General features: G+C 33.8%; 2 protein-coding genes across 5 annotated transcripts; both read left to right on the top strand.

The window, feature by feature from the left end:
• Positions 1-5,331: 5,331 nt before the first annotated feature.
• On the top strand, positions 5,332-10,969 carry LOC132599056 (serine/threonine-protein kinase SRK2E). Of its 4 annotated transcripts, none has more exons than XM_060312282.1 (10): positions 5,332-5,536; positions 5,800-5,954; positions 6,755-6,829; positions 6,917-7,018; positions 7,096-7,149; positions 7,244-7,336; positions 7,508-7,600; positions 9,313-9,417; positions 9,496-9,594; positions 10,454-10,969. In XM_060312282.1, exons 2-10 carry the CDS (start codon positions 5,811-5,813, stop codon positions 10,742-10,744), a joined length of 1,056 nt encoding a protein of 351 aa, XP_060168265.1. In that variant the 5' UTR covers positions 5,332-5,536; positions 5,800-5,810; the 3' UTR covers positions 10,745-10,969. The 4 variants fall into 4 exon arrangements, with proteins under 4 accessions (XP_060168265.1, XP_060168263.1, XP_060168264.1 ...); XM_060312280.1 differs by having other exon boundaries at positions 5,794-5,954; XM_060312281.1 differs by having other exon boundaries at positions 5,332-5,576.
• A 990-nt stretch (positions 10,970-11,959) lies between these two features.
• LOC132644684 (GDSL esterase/lipase At5g45910-like) lies at positions 11,960-12,664 on the top strand. The gene has a single exon (XM_060361291.1). The coding sequence runs from the start codon at positions 11,960-11,962 to the stop codon at positions 12,662-12,664; it is 705 nt and encodes a 234-aa protein (XP_060217274.1).
• Positions 12,665-23,390: the final 10,726 nt, after the last annotated feature.

Raw genomic sequence — 23,390 nt, 5'->3', positions numbered from 1 at the left:
TAATTTTGCCTATCTTCTCCATGATAATTAGTTTGATGGCCAATAAACAATACATTTCACTTCTAACGTTTTGTACATTTTTTATTGCTAATGTAAAACATTTGATGCTAATTTTTTGATAAGTCTTCACATAAGTTTCTATCTTTCTCGAGTATCAAATTGTCAATTTTTTTTAATCACCTCCAAAAATACTCCAAAGCAATAAAATTGGCGGGATTATTAACTCTTCTAGTATTGTGTGTAACATTTATGGAGAATGAAAAAAACTAAGTTGCAATTTTTTCTTGTTTGGATGTATAGATTTACTCAAGGATTATTTTAACTACATGTGTCATTAATAGTGTTAAAAAATTCACCCGCACTCAGTGCTGAATTTTGCAAGTTAATTCACTCGCTTGGTGTAATATTCACGTGCAAGTAAATTTTGAGATCTCTACATTTTTATCCGTTCGATTAAATTACTCACTTAGTTGTAATAATTTGTAGCCATCTTTGATGTATTATAAATGCATACTAATTATACTTATACTAGTTAAGCAGCCCGCGCTTCGCGCGGTGAAGTATCTCTTTTTGTAAATTTAGGTAAAAAGCTGTAATATTGAAATAAAAGATAAATTATATAATGTAAATCATACTGAAACTTATGTAACTTTTGTATAAGTTTTTAGGAGTGCTACTAAAAATAAAAAGGTAAAGTAAAACTAAAATTTCTTCGACGATCATCTTATAGGTATTAATAACCATACAAATAAATCTTATTCTACTCAATTTTAGTTGTATATTTGGAAATAGGATTTAGTTTTATTGACATAATCTTTTAATACTAAAACCAAACCTTCTTGCATGCAAAAATAATGGAAATGATAGCAATAATCAGCTAGTTCTGTCGACAACTCTTTTTTAAATGTTACTATTCTTTGACAGTTTATCACATCTTCAATAATCACCTAACAAAACGAAGAAAAACAAACAAAGAAAAATAATTAGTTATGTAGCTAAAACAATAAACAAATTAAAGAGGAGATCAAGCCAAAAAAAACTTAAAAGGAGCAATTAAATAATCATATGAATAAATTTAAGCCATCTCCAAATATTCAGAGTATATATAAGAATATTAGATATCTTGCATGTGGTGAAAAAGAGATCCTCAGATAACTATTTTGCAATCTAGTTTGAAGAACACTAATTTTAAACACACACACCCCTCCTCCCCCCGGCCAAAAAATTAAATAAATAAAAGAAGCGATTAAACAGTCAGTATGAATAAAATTAAGCATCCGTAGTGGGTTCTCATAGGAGGAATATCCCTCAACTCTTTAACTATCTTGAACACTTGTAACGACATCCGTACTTTTCAAAGACAGTATCCTGACTCGAGCTCGGACAACTCGGTAAACTGAACCTGATCTTGGGAGGGGAACAACAGCTGGAAAAGGCTGCCTGGAGCGGATCAAAAAGAAAGAGCACAAGCAGGACTCCTTGCACCTGCGTGAGAGATTACTTTGAATCTAAATATTCAAAATATATAAAAAAAATTAGATATTTTATGTGTGGTGAAAAAAAAAACCATCAAATACTAATTTTGTCGCGAGTCAAGTTTGAAGAACACTAATTTTAAACTATTTAGACGAAGCAAAGAAAACATTATCAAAGAGGATATTCATATCAAGTGGTCACTGATGATGCCTTTATCTTATATATCCTGGAATCTCTCCATAGTCATTTTCTAGTCTTCCTTTTCATTTGGTCTTCTTCTTCTCTGCAAAAAATAATTTATTTACAAATAAGTGTCAACCATCTGCTGACAGTTTTAACAGGAAATAAGATATTGGAAAACATTCATGACTTGTTGCTGGTGTTTTTAAAAACTTACACAGCACTTACCAAGATTTTGATTATCAAAAACATCACTTAGTTTTTTTCTTCAGTTTGTACGTATTGCAAAACATCTGGTCATGAACCCAAATGCTCAGAAGATATAAAATCAGTAATAGGAAAAACGGCTTTAGGCATGTGTTAATAATACTGTTCTTACGTGGGATCTAAAAACGGCTTTAGGCTTAATGTGTTAATAAATATTATTCTTAAGTGGGCTCTAAAAGCATTATACTTAGGATTTATTGTAAGGGAGAATACATAAACCCGCCCCCCAACGTATACTCGGATTAATTATGACGCACCCAACCTTTGCAGGCGACCTATTACCCCCTTGGCCTTATTTTTTAAAATATTTTTGTAGCTTTTTTGGCTGACGTGACACAAAAAAAAATTATAATTTAAAATAGCGAGTGAAAGCAGTAAAAATAGTTTTTATATTTTAATAAAAATTAATTTTTAAAAATTTATTTATATTTTATCCTCTCACCCACCCCCACACTCCCTTTCTTCCACATTTCATTTGTTAAAGCTACTAATTGCAATTTATTTTTCTCTTTCTTCTTCTTTCTCCTTTTTCTCTCTTCTTTTTTCTCCTCAACCACCCCCACCGCCACGCCGCCGCCATGATTGAACATAGCCCAGTTCGTGAAATCATGGGCAGTTCGTGCAATATCTACATTGTTGTTAAATTTCATTACCCATGAATTTTCATGAAATTTAACAAATGGAAAGAGGAGCGGGTTAGACAATTTTCATGAAATTTAACAAACAACAATTACCATTGTTGTTAAATTCCAGTCCATGATTGAACATAGCCCAGAAAGGAAGAAATTGCACAGTTTGTCCTTAAATGACAATTTCTTCAAATGGGTGTCAATGGCAATTTCTTCAAATGGGTGGGGCAAAAGGGGCGGGTTTTTTTTGGGGGGGGGGGGGGGGGTGGCGGCAACAACAACAGAAAAATGAAGAAATTGTACAATCTCGAGTTTGTTGGGGGGTGGGGCGGAGGGAAGGGGGGCGGCCTGAAATGAAGAAGAAGAAGGGGAGTTTATGATGAAATTGAATGTGTGTGTTAATGGAGGAAGAAAATGGGTTGAATGTTTCTTGAAAGTAAGCTCTTTATGATTGATGATTAAATTGAAATGTGTGTGTTAATGGAGGAAGAAAATGAGTTGGATGTGTGTGTGTGTTAACGGAGGAAGAAATGGGTTGAATGTTTGTGTGTTAATGGAGGAAAAAAATGAGTTGATGAATTTCTTGAAATGAAGAAGAAGAAAAAGAAGGGTTTAGTGATGAAGAAGACAAAATTAATGGTTTAATGGTTAATTAGTGTAAATATAATTAATAAAAGAAAAATCAAATGAAAAAAAGAAAGGAAAAGTGGCAGTGACGTGGCACCAATGTGACGGAGAGTGTGCAACACTTTTCACTGTGCAACTGGGCATCAATTTGTATATGTTAGGGGGGGTTTTTATGTATTTTCCCTTATTGTGACTTTTTATGTGGCCTGGTCTCTTGGAAAGGCATATTTAATGTATGAAAACTCTTTTAAATTCAATTATAAAGTAAATTATGCAGAGAAACAAAGAAAAAATTCCCAAAAAAAGGAGAAAAAAGAAAAATGTCAATGCTGGCCATAGAGAGGTGCCACATCACCTTGTCTATGTCTAGCTTTATATTATAGAATGATTATATAACACATTTATTAGTGTATACTAATTAAACATATAGGATTATACAACGCCTACTGAATAATTTATAAAAATATTTGTTGTTGTGGGACTTTGTTGGATTGATATATTTTACTCTATCTGTCCCATATTATTTGTCTCGTTTTGTTTTTCGAGAGTTGAGTTGACCAATCTTTTTAATTTAATATTTTAAAAATATAATTTAGATATTTAAAAGCTAGACGAAAAGTACTACAAGTTGTAATTTTTCTTATATCAATATGGTGAAAAAATATATCTCAAAATATTGACTAAACTTATACGGTTTGACTTTTACAGAAAGAGAGTGGACAAGTAATATGAGAAGAAAGGAATACTAAAAAAATCCCTAAATTATTTCGTGACAAGAAGGAGAGATGATATAAATATATACAGAGTAATTGTGATAATTGTGCGTGGTGGTGAGTGGTGACCCACAAAACCCATCCATCCGTGGATCATTGCGACAGAATGCCTCAACTATCAACCAATCAGGTCCAGAGGTCATGCCAACTTTTCAATTTAATTTACATTTAAATTTTAATTCAAGCTCCAAAATTGTATTTGTTGTAAAAATTTGTGCAAGTGACACCAAGTCCTACAGCAACACTTGGCTGCCAAAAGACGCTTTCTCGTGCTCTGTGTAAAAACCTTATCCACCTCCCCAGAAGGGCAATTTCGTCATTCCTCAACCCAAACCAATAACTTAACTCCATAATACAGGGACACTTTTGTCACTACGCACCCGTCTCAAATTACTTATCCTAGTTAGTAAAAATAACTGTATCGAATTGACATAAAAATATATAGTATATATTTAAGGTAGAAAGATTATAACGTATACATAAATTAAGGCAAAATTAGTCAAATGCCTCTCTTATTTATTTCTTAAGGACGTATAAAAGAAAATGATAAAATTTGAAACGGACGTCATATTAATTTCACTTATACACAAATAAACAGAAATAACTACTCATTCTTCTCAATTTAATAGCACACAATAACCATCCTCAGTTACATATTTTGTCTGTACTTTTATCTTTTAAAACATTGACGAATTATCCTAATTTATTTTTATGTCAGTTTGTTCATAGCACTTCTATTTGAAGGCCAAACAATTATTGAATTTTCTTAACATTTTAAAAGTAGTTTTTTGTTGATTCTTTCTTGGTGACGAGATTAAATTTTAAGATTATATTCTATCCAACAAAAAAATTCTTTTTTCTTAATTTAAAGTAGTATTTCTCTTAAATTATTAAGTTATATATATATATTCTTTTAAATCTTTATTTAATCAAAGGATATCAATAATATTGAATTACTCTTGCATTTCTTTTTTAGAAATTGTGCTGAAAAAAATTCTTGTGCTGAGGGCCTATCGAAAACAGTCTCACTACTCCACAAAGGTAAGGATAATGTCTAACTACACCCACCCTCCTTATGAAAACTCACCGGATATGTTATTGTTATTGTTATTATAATATATCAATAATATTAGAGAAAGGTAAAGATTTTTTTTGTTTTTTGGGTTAAAAAAGGTAAAGAATCTATCTGGCTAGCATTTTTTCTAATTATTATATGTGTTAAAGATAAATGAGATTTCTCCTGAGCCATATACATCATGAATTTGTTTAATTGAGTTCCAACATCATATTATTATTGCCCCCCAAAGGTTATATTTTATCATTTTTAACCAACAAAAAGAGTGTAAAACAATAAAAAAAAGATGTCTGCGTGGGTGTTCTGGAAACCCAAAGAAGAAGGTGGCTGAAAAAACAACTACTAAATTAAAGAAAGAAGAAAAGCAGCTTACTTCACGAGCTCAACTCTCTTCTTTCTCTCCAAGTCTATACACACACAAAAAGATCTTTATATCGTGATGAATAATAACACGTCTACTAAATCAAAACCTTAACACAAGTTCAATCTCATCATTTACTTTGTTATAGGTAAGTACATATTTCACGGGATTGAACTCATCCATCACTTGTAAGTGTTTCCCATCCCTGTCTATCTTCAACTACCAACTATACTCAAAATCCTGTGATTCATCTTCTTCCACGTAGCATTTCTAAATTCAATTTTTTTTCTCTTTGATTTAAGATTTTAGTGGTTTTCTTGATTGTGGGGTTTTAGCCTTTTAGGTGGGGGGTGTGTAATAATGCTAGCTTGTTGAAGTTAAAAAGAGAGGTTTCTTGTATGGCAGTAACAGTAGGACAAGGAATGGACGTGCCGATCATGCATGATAGTGATAGATATGAGCTTGTCAAGGATATTGGTGCTGGTAATTTTGGTGTTGCAAGGCTTATGAGGGATAGGCAAACTAATGAGCTTGTTGCTGTCAAGTATATCGAGAGAGGTGAGAAGGTTAGTCTTTCTCTTTCTTACTTTTAACTCTAATTTTTCTCATATTCTCCTTCTTGGAATTTGATTATAGTTGTTTTCTGTTTGCTTTATGAAGTTTAAAATCAAGATTTGGCGCTAAATATGTGAATTAATGGTCATGTTTTTACGGAAAGGTTTTGTAACCAAGTTTTGCTTTATGGTGCTTTCAAGTTAAATGCTTTCTGGGTGTTATTTTCTTGTCTCTGCTCACAAGGGGGATTTACATCAAGTATTTTTTTTTTTTTCGCATCATAGTGAAGTGGGGCTTTATAGAACAAAATGGGTAGCTGGCCTGAACTAGTTTTGGATTGTGGCGTAGTTGATTGATTGATGTTTGTTTATTTTGCATCCAGATTTGAGTGTTCATATGGGAGTTATATAACGGGTGTCTGTGAGATCTAGAAACACTTGCCTCCCAACTCTAGGTTTAAAGGTCATTCTTTTTAATGAAGTAAGAAAGCTTTCATTAGAAGACATCAGTTAGATGCAGACAAAATTACAAAAGAAAGAGGAAAAGGTTTTTCCTCAAATACAGGTTGGTTTAAAGAAGGTCTGAGGGCATTCATTTGTAAGGGAAAATCCTGTGATTACATTTCAGTTAACTTGAACAACTGTCACTTACTTGGAAGTGACAACCAATGCAAAAGGGGCTAATTGGCTTTACACTTCTTGACTTTTCTTTTTTGGATTTGTGAGGATTCACTATCTGTGTATGTTTTCTGCCACTTAGCTTTACCTTTTCATCCAGTCATGTATTGACGCGTGCCATTGATGCATTGCAGATTGATGAAAATGTTAAGAGAGAAATCATCAACCATAGATCATTGAGGCACCCTAACATAGTCAGATTCAAAGAGGTAATATTCATCCAAGACAGTCTTCGATGATGGCTCAGGTATTGAACGATTTATACTCATAACTAATCATGGGAAATTTGGTTTCAGGTCATTTTGACACCAACTCATTTGGCTATTGTGATGGAATATGCATCTGGAGGAGAGCTGTTTGAGCGCATATGCAATGCTGGCCGTTTCAGCGAGGATGAGGTAAATACTTTAAATTATAATTTGGGTTGTCACTTTGTCCTGAATATATTAATAGGCTATATTAGCTGTAATTTCAGGCACGGTTTTTCTTCCAACAACTCATATCAGGGGTCAGCTATTGTCATGCTATGGTACTTCCACTGTTCTCTACTTTCAAGTGAATTGACAATCTATCGAGTTTGTGAAATTTTAATGATTTGCTTGCAATTGGTTCTTTTTATGAAGCAAGTATGCCACAGAGACTTGAAATTAGAGAATACACTACTGGATGGAAGCCCTGCACCAAGGCTAAAGATTTGTGATTTTGGATATTCTAAGGTATTGTTATCTTCACTCTACTGTTTTCTGTGACAATTGTGCCACAAGGTGATTCCTCATATATATGCAGTTATACCTCAATCCGGTGAAGTGTTTGCTTCTTTCTTCCCCCCCTCCTATATTAATATGTCCTTCCTGTCTTATTGACGGTTATTTTGACCGTTGTTGCAGTCCTCGGTGTTGCATTCACAACCAAAGTCAACTGTTGGTACACCTGCATATATTGCTCCAGAAGTGTTATTGAAGAAAGAATATGACGGGAAGGTATACTTTTCATTTTAATCTCACCAGAGCAGATGGTTTCTTGTGTTATGATTTGGTCAGTGGTGTGGTTGATGGATGAAGTGCTCGTAAGCTCATCTTCCTGACCGCAAATTCTAATTGCATATTTTTGCCTACTCTTTCTTAATAAGATAATAAATAGGTAATCATCTGATCAGTGCTATGGAATGACAAATTAGGAATGGCAATGGGGTGGTGACCAATCCTCATCCCCTTCCCCTGCCTTGCTACTTTTAACCAATGCTCCAGGTTTGGTTCTGGTACCCATTTCTCTACGTAGAGGTTGGTAGACGTTTAAATGCATGTACCTGAGCGGAGTGTGGCACAGCATGGACCCAAAGCTGGGCTGTTCGAATGAGTTTCTAGCGCTGCCACAATTCTGAGACCTTACCGGCAGATAATCTAATAGGCAAATAATTTTATGTCTTAGCTTTAACTAACTCGCAGTTGAAAAAAAACTTACCTGAAAACCCTACTTTGTCTGTTAAAAAAAAAGGCTCGAGTTACTCTGTGCATAACGGCAATACTTTTTAGACAACGTTTTTTTTTTTTTTTTTTTTGTTTTTGTTTTCTGAAAACTGGTAACTTAGACAACTATTTGAGATGTGATCATCAGTGCGTGATAATGGTGGGAAGTTGGTCAGGGAACACAGGATTTCCAGGAGTGTTGTTCCTTACTTGGTGTGTGAGGACTGTTCAACTTATGCAGGACTATGGTCAACCTAATGGAAAATGCAACCATCTTATTCATCTTCTCTGATTTAAGGAAAAGAAAAGAAAGTTATAGATAAGCTTAGAAATATGTTTTAAATGTTCATTATATGTTTACTTTTTCCCCTGCTCAATTATTATTATTTTCTAAAAAAAGAATTGAATCTAAGCATGCATTTTGCAGTACAAGTGTTTTTGACACCATTTGGCATCAGAGGAACATTAAATTGTCATTGAAGAATAGAATTGTTTGCAAATGTAAAAAGAATTCCACTTTTCCAGTGAAAACGTTAAAAGTGTCAGTAAGTGCTTGATGATTTAAGCAGAAAATAGACAGTTTCTTGTTGAAGTTCATGCCGACCTATTAAACCCCTATTGGCTATTACCCATATTTACTTACAACATTATAGCGTTTGTACACTTTAGATGTTTACAAAATTTAATCATTTTTTGATTGATAAGATGTTTGCTAAATTTAATCATGATCTGATAGATTCTAAATTTTCTGTATTGATCTAATTATGAAAGATTCTTGATGTTCCTCTCCTTATTTATAAACGGGAATATATTGGAGAGATAGGCAATTTAGTCAATGTGTGGAGGCTAACTTAATGTGTTTTTTTTTTTTTTCTAATAAAGTAAATGATATAGTGAACCATAAGACCCTAACGTGCAAATTCAACATTTCAATACTAGCAATTGAGGGACTTGAAATAGTTAAGTGAAGTAATTTCGATCTTCAGATATGTGGTCAAACTTTTTGCCACCTCGAACAGTGCCTTAGCCGTTTTGCTTGTGTTCATGTTTGTACCAAAGTAACAATGCTAAAGAAAAATTTCCGAGCAGTAGTATTTATAAGTAGTATTAGAAAAATTTCCTTCTTGTTATGGTTTTGATGATTTAACCTTCCTTTTTGCAAACTAAGAATTCACTAAACTTTTTTGTGCCTGATGATGTTTTAATTGTTTTCCAAATTATTGCAGATTGCAGATGTCTGGTCTTGTGGAGTGACTTTGTATGTCATGCTGGTGGGAGCATACCCTTTTGAAGACCCAGAGGAGCCTAAAAATTTTCGGAAGACAATACAGGTAACTTCTATGCTCTATTGTTACTGCAAAATCCTCATTATTGTCTTTATTTGACTCGAATCATTTCCTGTTATGCAGCGAATCTTGAACGTACAGTATTCAATTCCTGATTATGTACATATCTCTCCAGAATGTCGTCATCTAATATCAAGGATTTTTGTTGCTGATCCTGCAAAGGTAATCTTTTCCACAAATGATTTCGGTGTCCTGTATTCAGATTTTCTTGGTCACCTTCTGTCTCAAAATATGATTTGAGGTCTTTCTAGTAATTGTCGGTTGTGTTGTTTAACGCTTGGTGCATTGCTATTAAATTGTTTGGACTTCATTCCTGTCTTGGTCAAAAAGATCTTATATTCGCTTCCTTCACTTTTATTTGTCCATTATACTAAAAATAATTTTTCACTTTTACTTGTCAACTTTGTTTTATCCTTAAACATTAATTACTTATTGCCCAAATCATTTTTCAAGACTTTAAATTATACACCAATTAGTATGGGTATTATGGTAAAATACACACCTCAATTATCGTTTCTTAAAGGTTGTGCAAAGTCCATTGTGGACAAGTAAAAGTGAACGGAGGGAGTACTCAGTTATCTGTGTATTAGGACCCGTTGGACATGAACTTTTTTCAAAATTTTGGTTAGTTTATGAAGTGGTGTCGAGTGAAATTTTTTCCCACTCTCAAAATTTCAACTTTTTTCTTCGAGTGAAATGCATGTCCAAACACAACTTAAAACTTTCAATACCATTTTTCAACTTCGACTTCAAATACTATATTTTTTTTTTTCAAATATCACTAAATTCATGTACAAACGCCTACTTAGTCTTTCATGGATTTCTTCCTTTTGCCTGAGATTATCTTTACTTTTGGCCAACCTCTTCATTGCGGTTCTTATGTGAGGATTCTTTCTTTTGTTTGTTGAGTTGCCTGGTGAATGAGATAGTATTTACTAGTCATATTTTGATATTCATTTTTATCTTTTTTTCCATATTTTTTAAATTTTTATCGTCATGCTATCATTTTGCATTGAAACAGAGGATATCGATCCCTGAGATAAAGAACCATGAGTGGTTTTTGAGGAACCTTCCTGCAGATCTGATGGATAATACTACAAACAACCAGTTTGAGGAGCCAGATCAACGTACGCAGAGCAATGATGAAATCATGCAAATAATAACTGATGCCACCATTCCTGCTGCTGGGACCAACAGTCTTAATCATTACCTCACTGGAAGCTTGGACATTGATTATGACATGGAAGAAGACTTGGAGAGTGATCCTGACCTTGATATCGATAGCAGCGGAGAGATTGTCTATGCAATGTAAAAGATATGTGGATGGCTAAGTTGACAGATCAAACATCACCAGTTTGAGTATCCACTGCTTCTTGTATATGAAATACAGTTTGCAGCAATTCAGGTCTTTCCTCTTTGTTTTACGCAGTGGCTGTTGCTGTCGCATGTTGCTTGAATTTCCCTTTTAAATGTGTGTTCTTGCAAACTACTATGTAACGATTTTATTTTACAGTAATGTTTACCCGGTAGCTGTAAATTTTCTTCTGTTACTATTTACTAAATGTAAAGTAGTCTCAACCAAATCTTGCATGCATTTGGCATAATGGAACTGACACCATTTCTCGAGTATAGAGAGAGAACTAGCTTTGTGAAAACAAAATAAAAGAAAAACAATAATTCTTGTGGTAATTAATTTAGTAATTGCAAATTAATTACCCAAGCACTCGGTCAAAGCACATTTATTGTACTTAATATCCAGCCTTTACCATATTATCTAAAGCTTGGGAGAAACTTGCAAAAAAAGCAAGAAAATAAATACACCGTGTTGGCCATTGGGTAACTTATTCTTTTCCGGAGCATTCCATAACTAATTCGGTAGTTTCCTACAAGAAAAACTATAATTCTGTCTTCAAATTAACTTAGGAATAGGAAACAAACTATAATTCCATCTCCTAATCAACTTAGGAATAGGAAAAAAATTACTTTGCTTGAAGGCCAAGCATCACAACCTCTATAAATATAATGTCGCCTCTAAGAGAGTTATTAACACACACATCAATTTCTCATATTGTTTGAGCTCTTAGGTTAATTAGTTTCTCTGTTTCCAATGGCTTCGTTTTGCAACAGCCGCTGCTTGTTGCTCTTTCTATTAGGCTTCTCTTGTCTTCTAGCTGTTCTCTCTTTCGCTGATCAGGCTAAAGAAACTGTTGGCCCCTTTAATTCTCTATATAATATTGGCGACTCTTCATCTTCATCAGCTGTTGATCATATTGCTGCAACCCTTAATCTGCCTTTTCCACAACCCCACACCCAACAAGGCACTGAATTCTTCGAGTCCGGTCTTAATTTTGCCACCCCCGGAGCTACCATCATGAGCCCTTTTTTCTTCGTCAAAAATGGCATCAAACCACCTCCGCAGTCTCATGACCTAACTTAGATTGTCACTTTCATGAATTTCTTCTATAAAGACTGCTTCTCTTTTCATGACTGTGGCAAAAACAAGGTTCTTCGGAAAGCTCTCATAATTATGGATCAACGTGGAATCAACGACTACAAACAGGCCTTCTTACATGGAAAATCAATTTCAGAGGCATCCCATCTTGTGCCTGAAGTGGTGGAGACCATTAAGAATTCAGTTGAAAGACTCATCACGGAAGCTGAAGCCAAAACTGTTATGGTTTCTGGAATTCTGCCTATGGGATGTTTTCCGGGTTTTAGGAGTATGTTTCCCGAAGGTGATGCAATGGGCAAAAACAGATGTCACAAGGGATTGAATCTGTTCTCGAAGCTTCACAATGATCACCTTTCTCAAGCAATTATGGAGCTGCGTTTGAAATACCCTGAAGTTGACATCATATACGTGGATTACTACAAAGCATTCATGGCTGTTCTTAAGAACCACACCTTTCTGGGATTCAAGACAAAGACTTTGATGAAGGCATGTTGTGGCAGTAGCAATGGTCCATTCAACTTTGATGTACAGAAAAAGTGTGGAGAGGAAGGAGCTGCTACGTGTTCTGATAGGGTTTCGTATATACATTGGGATGGATTTCGACTAACTCCCGAGGCTTTGGAGAACCTGATCGATACGCTGTTCAGCAAAAAAGGATTCGTATTTCCAGAATTCAAGTTTGGAGAAGAAACAACAGCAGCAGTAACAAGGCATCATTCCAGGATTCATGCACGAGTTACAGACATGTCTTCTGTTATTAGGCATTTACTCTTTGTCTAAGCCAGATTTTTTATCTACATTCAATTTCAATAGCACTGGATTTTTTTTCCTAATCTGTTTAATTCAAAGGGTTGGTTCTCATTGCTTCATATGTGTACAGGGGAATGCCCCTCTTAGCTTCTGTAACAGCAATTCTTTTTACTTATACTCAATAAAAGTATAGCGATTTGATTCAAATATTTCTCTGAAGTTTATTTATATGCATGTTATCTAATTTTTGCTGTTGAGATTCACAAAAAGCTGTAACTATTTGTAAGAAGCTTAGCATCAGAAATAAGGCTCTTCCCAGTTGACCTGATTAACCATCAACTAACTTTATATTACTATGTATTATTCACTTAATAAGTAAGATTCTTCTTCTTTTGCAAAAAGATTTAGGCGCTATTGGGTCGTGACTTATCATCCATGATTTGATGACAGAGAACTAAATTAATCGTTTGGACATTTTAACCATTTGGCTAAGTTGATGGATCAAGCATGACCACTGAGTCTGGTAGTTCTTAATTATCTGGTCTATTTTTTGATATCCTCTATTTGTATAGTAAGTTTCATGCACGTGTTAAAGAACTGTCTTTTGTTGTTAGGCAAGTCTAAGCCCTTTTCTGTATTCAATTGGATTTACCTATAATCTGTTTGAGGCCCTCATAGCTTTCATGTGTACCCCTATTAGTTACTATAACAACTATCAGTTCTTTTGACTCATACCTAATGCGACTAGCCGGATTAAAATCAATATTTGTGTGAAGATGATGTTATGTTTATTACTAATTTCTTACTTTATCTTTTCTGTACGTATCCGGGAATTCATAGTTAGGTTACACAACCTGACTTTCCTTCGACATTAATCATTCAACTATCAGTACACATCAAGTTTAAACTAGTCGAACACTCAAACTCGTTTATATGAACCCTCTATATTCATTTTTGTCCTATTGGGCAAATATTATTCTAAATCAATTAGCATTAATGGAAAATTATTCTTTCTTTACCTTACAAAATGAATTCAGTAAGATAAGCATTTACCATGATTTGGATCTACCAATTCAAATTTTTGGGCGGATTGCCCTTCATATGGACTGATCTTTAATTTTTGTCCCTCAAATCGCTGGTCTTTAATTTCTCATTTAATGAAAATTTGTGGGCAAAAATATTCTTATTCGCTAGTCTATGAAATCGGAACTTCGGGGTCGAACCACAGTATAGTAAAAAAAAAAAACAATTTCGCAAGGCAAGATTTTCATAGAAACTATGCCTATTCGGGCAAAAGTTGTGCTTTAAGGCATAATTCAGTAGGATAGTTTAATTTCTACAGAACTATGCCTTGTGGCGTATTTTCTACTACAGAACTATACCTTAAGGGCTCGTTTGGTATGGTGGATAAGCAAAAATAGTCCTGGGATAAAAATTTAGTGCCGCCTTATCCCGCGTTTGGTTGGAAGAAAATCTCGGGATAACTAATCCCAGGATTCGTTATCCCGGGATTATAGTGTTATTTTATCTCACATTTAGGATGGAATAACAATCCCGGGATAATTTGTTTTCTAACCAAACGAGCCCTAAGGCATAACTTTTGCTCGAATAGGCATAGTTTGCTATGAAATTCTGCCTTGCCCTTAGGGATATTTTCGCCCATTTTTTTATTACTTAAAATGGTGAAGGACAAAAATTAAAGATCAATGATTTGAGGGCCAAAAATTAAAGAACCCCATAATAGGTGGCCATTCGTGCGAATGACCCTAATGATGGCAAATATAGCTCCTGCCATGCCATAATTGTTGCCTGATTAATTTTGCCTTTTCAGAGGATTTCACAATTTATGAAGTAAATTTAATTAGAAGTGCGTTTGACCAAAGTCTAATTGAACCTTTGGACAAAATAAATACTTTAGAAAAGTGTTAAAATAAAAATTAAAGATCAATGATTTGAGGGCCAAAAATTAAAGAACACCCCATAATAGGTGGCCATTCGTGCGAATGACCCTAATGATGGCAAATATAGCTCCTGCCATGCCATAATTGTTGCCTGATTAATTTTGCCTTTTCAGAGGATTTCACAATTTGTGAAGTAAATTTAATTAGAAGTGCGTTTGACCAAAGTCTAATTGAACCTTAGGACAAAATAAATACTTTAGAAAAGTGTTAAAATTATTTAAAAACACTGATAATCGGGCATTGACTAACACCATAGGTAGAGTATGGGTAGCTATTATCGTTGGGGCAATTAGGAGGAATGTCCTTGTTTTGGGTGGTCTTTAATTTTTGCCCAGCAAATAGGTGGTCTTTAAGCCTTTGCTAAAAATTTCTTGGTTTCCGGTTCGAACTCCCGCTGAGTCAAAAATTTTAAAAAAATTTCGCAAGGCAAGGCCAAAATTCTGCCTTATGGCAGAAATTACAAAATTCTGTACTGAGCTGGGATTCGAACCCACAACCTCGGGGTATTAGGCGAAGGGCAAAAATTAAAGACCACCAATTTGAAGGGCAAAAATTAAAGACCACCCCAAATGAAGGGAAATCCGTGCAAAAAAATGTTATCGTTGTATAGACACATTGGGTCAGATAAGGTAATTGGACAGTTTATTGGGGTAAAATTCACAAATAACCACTTCTCAAACCTTGTAATTGCAAAATAGCTATTGTCAGGAGTTACAAATTACATAAGTGAAACTCCAGAATAATATCTTATGATAATGGCTGTTTTATAAAGGAAATTTCCCAAGAATGCCCTTATTTTGGGGTGGTCTTTAATTTTTGCCTTTCGTTAGAACCCCTTTGTTTCAGGTTCGAACCCCTGCTCAGTAAAATAATAATAATCGCAAGGCAGAGTTTTGCATGATTTAAGCAGAGTTTCAAACTCCGCCTTAAGGCAGAATTTTGGGTAAGGCAGAGTTTTGAAGGCAAAATTCTGCCTTGCGTTTTTTTTTTTTTTTTTTACTAAGCTGGAGTTCGAACCCAGAGCCTGAGGGTATTAGGCGAAGGCCAAAAATTAAAGACCACCACTTTGAGGGACAAAAATTAAAGACCACCACTTTGAGAGACAAAAATTAAAGACCACCCCATAAGAAGAACAAATCCGCGCAAAAAAATGCTTTTTTTTTATTGAGCTGAGGTTCGAACCCACAACCTCGGGGTAATAGGCGAAAGATAAAACTTAAAAACCACCAATTTGAAGGATAAAAATTAAAGACCACCCCAAATAAAGGACAATCTGCACAAAAATAAGCGAAAAATGGCCAGTGGGCCTTACATGTTGGGCCTTGCCAGTACCATATTTCAACATTTTTTTGCGCGGGTTGCCCTTTTTTTGGAGTGGTCTTTAATTTTTGCCCCTCATATTTGTGGTCTTTAAATTATGCCCCTCATATTGTTGGTCTTTAATTTTTGCCCTTCGCGTTGCAACCCTGAGCGTTCACGCAGAAATCATGAGGTTCTGGGTTCGAACCTCCGCTCAAGCATAAATTAAAAAAAATTGCAAGGCAAGGTTTGGGTCGCACTTGTTAAGGAATTACCAAAGTTATGCCGGACGCGACATACTCATGCCTTATGGGCAGACTTGGCATAAGTATGCCGGGTCCGGCATAACTTTGGTTATTCCTTAACAAGTTTATGCCGGGTCCGACAAACTTATGGACAAACTTTTAATGGGCAAAATTTTAGTTAAGCCTTAGTCTTTTCCTAGTTATGCCTTATGGGGCAGACTTTTAGTTAAGACACAACTAAAAGTATGTCCCTTAAGGCATAACTAAAAGTATGTCCCATAAGGCGGAACTTTTCCTTAAGGCATTACTAAAAACTTGTCTTATAAGACAAAGTTTATGCGTTAAGGAAAAGTTATGCCTTATGGGGGCATACTTGTAGTTATGCCTTAACTAAAAGTCCGCCCCATAAGGCATAACTAGGAAAAGACTATTAGTTAAGGCTTAAATAAAGTTTGCCCATAAGTATGCCGGACCCGACATAAAATTGTGAAGGAATTACCAAAGTTATGCCAGACACGACATACTTATGCCAAGTCTGCCCATAAGGCATAAGTATGTCAGGTCCGGCATAACTTTGGTAATTCCTTAACAAGTGTATACCGATGGGGGCATAGCGAAATTTAAACTTAGCCTTGCGATTTTTTTTTTAATTTTTTTTGACTGAGTGGGGGTTCAAACCTGAAACTCATAAATTTTAGCCGAAGAGCAAAATTTAAAGATTTCAAATATGAGGGGCAAAATTTAAAGACCACCCCAAAAGAAGGGCAATTCGCATATTTCAACGAACCAGTCTCTAACATCTTACATTGCCTAGTGATCTTAATTAGAGTTGAAATTTTAGGACATGTAGCATACTCAACTGTCGGCAAAGGCAATGTCGTATCATTTGATTTACCCTTGATTTAATAAGAATAATGTATTCAAGCCAAAAGAAATAGACAAAAAGGGCACCGGTGGAGGAGTCCACACACCATTTTTTAAGGCCCTACTCAGGTGTTATGAAAAATAAGAAAGAAAATCAATGATTGGCTGAAGGAAAGCTAAATCAAAACTAAATTTCTAAGTACCAAAAAAAGGATCATCTCAAATTAATGTGCTGATAGAGACATAACTGGTGGAGAAATTAGCAAAATATGTGGAACCTTCCCTTATTCTTCCAAATAAGAACCACAAAATACGTATGCAGCTAATTAGGTCGAATGAGTTGGCATGTGCTTTGATATTGAGGTGCTCATAGATATTTTGAACTATTTTTTGTAAAAGAAAAAAAAAACTCTATTATGCCCAAGTAACATGCGAAATTTTAGAAAAAAAATCAAGAAAGAAATACTATATAGACATATAACTGTTATTGGATTTAAATCCATATCAAAATTGGATTATGTCCTAAATTCAAATCATATTAACTCAAACAAATACCAAGTCTTATATAGTTGGATTAATTGTTAAGTTCGATACACATGGATTTAGTTATAAATTTAATTTCATTGAGGTAGTCCATTTAATTGACTTGTAAATGATGAGCCCACTTATTAGTCCAAAATGTCATTTTATAGAAGCTCAAATTTGACAAATGTCAAATGACATGGTGTGCTAAGTTAAATGAAAGAACCAATAGAATCTTAACACATGCTAAATTATGCAGCGTGCTTAGTCAAATTGTAAGCCAATCAAAACTATAAATAGAAGTTTTTCCTAAGCCAAAAGTATCATCAGATGATCAGAAGATCATAAATATGTATATCAAGAAGAAGCCTTTTATACATCAAAATCTACCTCCTTGTCTATGATTAAAGTTTTGGCGCTACGTCCGTGATCAAGTTCAACAAACAATTTCTATCACTTCAAGAACAAGTTTTCAAGCAGTTGAGCTAGTTGACAGTCGTAAGAAGAAAAATTAGAGGACTACATCTCCTTAGATTTGAGATATTTTAGAGATTGCAATCGTCGATCATTTTTTAAATCCAATATTATAATTTTTTGCTATTTTTCTTTTCGTAATTTCACAAGCAATATTTTTTTTTTTGCTATATACTGATTCAGTCCCAAAAGATCCAACTAGGCAACCACATGTACCATAATATCATGTAAGTATAATTACATAAGCAACTCACTTTACATAATCCTCGTGGCGTCACTTTAAGGAACAAAAAATGGGTGTTATTTTTAGGTGATTTGCCCTGATAGGATGATTTATAGTTGTTGTTTAACTTTTGTCCCCTTCAAGAAATTTGTGAAAACCCCGGCAAAAGCTACACAACTTACATAATCCATAACACTACTTTAAAGAACAAAAAATACTCATTTTCTGATCAACCTTACTCGATGTCATTCATCATGAGACACGATATTTTACAATATTTTTAAGTGGGTTACAAAATATTTTTTCAGAGGTGTTTGTGTGAACAATATGTAAGATATTTGCTAAAATTGTAGCCACTTGTGTTTCCAGGATAAGGTTTATTAGCATTGTTTGTGATATATAGACATAATTGAGTTATCTTTATTTTACAAAAACTAGTTTCATGCTTTTGATTATAATAAACTGAAAGTTGAACGACGATTCGTGAAGTGAAACCTAAAATTGTTGGCTCATTTTGTTAGATTTGTTTCTTTTAGTCACATAATTTAGAAAACCTTCTTTTGTATGGTTAATTTAGATTATTTAATGAGTTATTTGAACCATCAGGAATATGGTAGGACCAATACGATCCCACCACATTAACCAATATAATAGACTTTTGGGGTTTGAGCTTATGAATGAAAAAACTTCTAATAAGAAACGTTTCGCTCTTTAATGAGTCATATACGACAGTGAATTTCTTATAACAAGTGTTAACTTGAGGCGGGTAGATCAGGAATTTAAATTATAGTAGATATAAGTGAAGTGTCACAGTAACAGGGGAACTACGTGTGGAATTCAAAATGCCAGTGTCACTTTTTTGGAATGTCAATCATTGTTCAAAAGTGGAAGTGGGTGTGTAGGATAGTTCTATATCAGCAGTAACTTTCAAATTGGGAATCAAAGAGTAGGTCACCTAGTTTGGCTAAATTTGGCAGACTAGATATGGGGTATCATTCTTGGGTATCTCCAAGCTCACTTTTTCCCATGTTTTCTGCGAAAACTCCACATTCATCTTCCAAGTGTTGGAATACCCTTTGTTTTTCCAACCTCTAATAAGTGTTTTTAACCCATAATTAGTATTCCTCTGTTTCAATTTATTTGAATTTATTTTCTTTTTAATTCGTGTTAAAATAATTTTTTTTTTCTTAATTTGAAAATAAATTCACTTTACGAATGATTTACAGCCACACAAATTTTCAAGGCTTATTTTGAACCACAAGTTTCAAAAGTCTTCCCTCTTTCTTAAATATCGTGTCCAGTCAAATGAGTTCATATAAATTGAAACGGAGGGAGTAGTATATAAATATGGGGACTCACGGGTGTGTTTGGTACGAAGCAAAATATTCTCATGAAAAGTAAGCGGGTTTTTACTTATTTTTAGATGTTTGATAAGTAAGAAAAAATATTATCCAAGAATATTTATATATAATCTAGGCAGATATTAATAATAGTTTTTTACTTTAGAAAAATCAAGAGAATGTGAAGTTTATTTTCTTTCAATTCCATCATTACTAAGGCATATAATATGGTATTTTAATCAAACATCCTATAATTTATGCTATTAATTGTTTTTCTTAATGGATTATCAGAAACTTAAATGCCAGATAAAAGGCCAAGAGGATAATAACCACGCGTCATTCTTATTTATAATTTTTTTGCTACTTAGATATTTTACTGAATAAAAATAAAATAAAATTCAAATATTAGAATATAATACTTCAGAAGTTCATATCAGGAAAAGAGATATTTTACTGAATAAAAATAAAATAAAATTTAAATATTAGAATAAAATACTTCAGAAGCTTATATCAGGAAAAGAGAAAAATGAATTTTAAATGATAAGCCATAAAATGAATGTAATCTTAGCCCACAAAGATAATTTTTTAATATTACCGATAAAATATTCAGATGATTAAATTTTGACTCCTAAAATAAAAAATGTGAACTTGTTGGCTTGTTACATACATCTACGAGGGGTAAGATTTTTCCTTCCCTCCATTTAAAACTTAAAGCCATATCCATTTTCTTTTTGACTTCCTCATAATTTGGGCGTGCATACATCATCAATTCATCACTAGGATAATTAAGAATCAGCTTGAGAGGGACAATATATGTAGGTGTTACCATCAATTAGTATCCATTTGTGCTGTAACCTTTGATGCCATGCATTGTAGATAAAGTGTTTTGACTTTACTGTCTTCATAATAAGAATATTTTTGCAAATAAAATCCTAGACTTTCAACCATTTACCACCAGTTTGACGATTTGCATATGCACTATTTTCAAAGTGCTTATCCACATTTCTTTGTCTGTTCAATAAAATGCGTAAAAGATAATATGCTAATCTCCAAATGCACCACACCTCTATAGACGACAAATGAAATTAAACCAAGTGGGGGAATCGAAATTGTTATGGTATAGTGAAAGAAAAAACCAAGTCGTACACTTCTCTTATTATCTTCCTCACCATTAGTAAAAGGAGTTCTCATAATTGTGGCGAGTTCTTGACAGCGACAAAAAAGTTATTAGTCGAAGAAGTTGAAGGAGTTAATGTGACTTTAGTACATATTTTAGTACTAGTTTGTCATATTGATGCACTCTTATACAGTTTAATTAGGTTCACATGACATATTGCTATATAATAAAGTCATAATAACTTTATCCATTATTGCAAGCAAAACATTAATTGTATACAGTTTTCTGACTTTACTTTTTTATAACGTGGATAGAATTTGATGATCATGCGTGAAACTAGTCCTATGGGTATTTACGTCAAATCAATATAATTTATTATAATTAAATGATTTAATAAAGTGAAAACATATATTAACTAACCAAAGTTAAATGATAGTTATTTCAAAAGTACATATGATGTATGGTGTAAACGTGCAGATAAAATTTTACTCCTTCCGTTCCATAATAAGTGGTTTGTTATGCTCATATACACCCATTAAGAAATTGCTCACTCCTAGAAAATTATGAGTGTTTTTACTAACTTATCCCTAATCAAATTTTACTACTTTCTAGAAAAAGAAAATGTAGTTAATGAATCTTGACTATTTAAATAAAGGTAATCTTGGAAGAATCTGCCCAAAGTCTTCTTAAAATCCTAAAACACTACTTATTTTTTAGCACCACTTATTTTAAAAAAAATTAAAATACGTAAAAAATCACTTATTATGGAACAGGGGAGTATTACTATGTGGGACCATAATGTTAATGCTTAGTCCACTTTTCATCTCAATAACTTCATGACTTCTAGAAAGGAGAAGTTAGCCTCGTTGTCTGTTTTACGGGAAAAAAGAAAGTTTGTGGAAGTTTAATTATTACAATTAATTATTACAACTAGTAATCATCACTTAAACAAATTAATCCCAAGAATCGCCTCTTTCCTGGTCCCAGAGCAAGAGACTAGTAGGAGTGGGAGATCATTTCAAGAACAATATGGGAGTATCTTGCAATTCATTGAATTCAACATTCAACAAAATTCCAAGCCTATATCGATAATGGCACTATGAGAGAATACTTTCACGCGAGGAAAAACAGATGACGATCTGAGGCCCATCCATTGGTGGATCACTGTGTTATTTATGCGTTTACCTGAATCTAATAGCTTTTATCCAGATTTTGTATATATATTAAGAAATTTATTAAATATCTATAAAAAATTATTATAAGATCAATTGTTACTACTGTAATAGTAACTAATTGAGTCTTGAAGTCGCATAAAAACTCATAATTTTTTATCATGAATCCGTATATGATTCTATCCCCTATCCCAAGGTTAATAGTTTCTCTTTAAAGATTGAAGAATCAGTGCTCTTTATAGTGTTTCATGAAGTTGATAGAAGCGCCGTGCCATGTTGCAGCGTCTCATATATTCTGTTTAAAATCTTTATTTGATCTTATTCTTTTGCTCATTTAGAAGAATAAAGCATGGTACGTGAAATACCATTCATTGTGAGAATGATTCACAAAATCCTGCTGTATTTTACTCATTAGAATCGATTGGAAGGTCACTTTAGTTTGTCTTGTTGCACTAGTCTGCACAACCTAGGTCCCATTTCGATGACCTTTTTTCCTTTGTCAATTAATACTTCCTTCTACGTTCAAACCCTTGGGAAAGGCTTAGAAAATGCATGCTAAATTTTGCACCAGAGCAAGAAAATAATAATACGTCATATATAATGACACTCATTTTTTGGATCCTATGGTTTAAAACTTGCATCGTGAGAAATACTACTATCATTAGATAAGGTTGCTTGAACTATTAGGGTACGTTCAGTCAGGGGCGGAGTTAGTAAAGGGCCAGGGGCTTTGGCAAAAAATTACACTGTATATACAAGTTAAAATTACTTTTTATGTATATATAGTAGATGTTAAACCCCTTAATTTCTTCGTGTGTTTATTTTTTGAATCCCTCAGTAAAAATTTTGACTCTGCCACCGCGTTCCATTGGTGATTTGGAGTAATTAGATGCACGGTTTCGAATAATTAATAAGTTCTGAAAATTGGGTTGATAATGATTCGAGCTTGTCATAAAAAATAGATTGGGTTGAAGCTTTTGGGTCAGAAAGAAAATAGACATAAACTCTTTCACTTGACCACATTTCCTTTGTGATTGACAAATTGAACAATATTTCAGCCAAATAAGTTTTGTGCTTCTCAGTTCACGACTAGTTTTTTTTTAATAATCATTCGGTGTTCGATTACTCACTAATTCTACAAATTCGAATTCGCATCACATGAGATCCTTTAAATGGGAAATTCTCTAAATGAATTTGGATTTTTTATCATTCTCATAGCTAAAACTCACCATATGTATTTGATTAAATCGAAAGATCTCACCCATCCAATTAGAACAATTCTTGGTAACTCTCCATTTACTATTTTTTCTTCACACATACATGATATGCATGCGAGATGCCAACACGTGTCTCATCCAGCTATGCTTGATGGCTCCGATCCTACCATCTTGGTTTGGAAATGTGACATCAAATAATCTATATAATCCAGATGGACGCGATATGTTGACCATGTAATCCAAAATCTCTCAGATCATAGCGGCTGCTATACTGCTATGTGGGTTCCAATACCTCGCACGTGAGGACCCCAAGATTTGCAAT

The sequence above is a fragment of the Lycium barbarum genome, chromosome 6 (genome assembly GCF_019175385.1).
Source record: "Lycium barbarum isolate Lr01 chromosome 6, ASM1917538v2, whole genome shotgun sequence".
NCBI lineage: Eukaryota > Viridiplantae > Streptophyta > Magnoliopsida > Solanales > Solanaceae > Lycium > Lycium barbarum.
The sequence above is the reverse complement of the archived record's forward strand: the minus strand, read 5'-3'. Positions and strand labels throughout refer to the sequence as shown.

Excerpts from the sequence above, each read along its gene's own strand:
- LOC132599056 (XM_060312282.1), top strand. The coding sequence starts at position 5,811 with ATGGACGTGCCGATCATGCATGATAGTGATAGATATGAGCTTGTCAAG. Across the intron at positions 7,019-7,095 it reads GCCGTTTCAGCGAGGATGAG|GCACGGTTTTTCTTCCAACA; the intron begins GTAAATACTTTA and ends CTGTAATTTCAG. Across the intron at positions 9,595-10,453 it reads TTGTTGCTGATCCTGCAAAG|AGGATATCGATCCCTGAGAT; the intron begins GTAATCTTTTCC and ends GCATTGAAACAG.
- LOC132644684 (XM_060361291.1), top strand. The coding sequence starts at position 11,960 with ATGGATCAACGTGGAATCAACGACTACAAACAGGCCTTCTTACATGGA.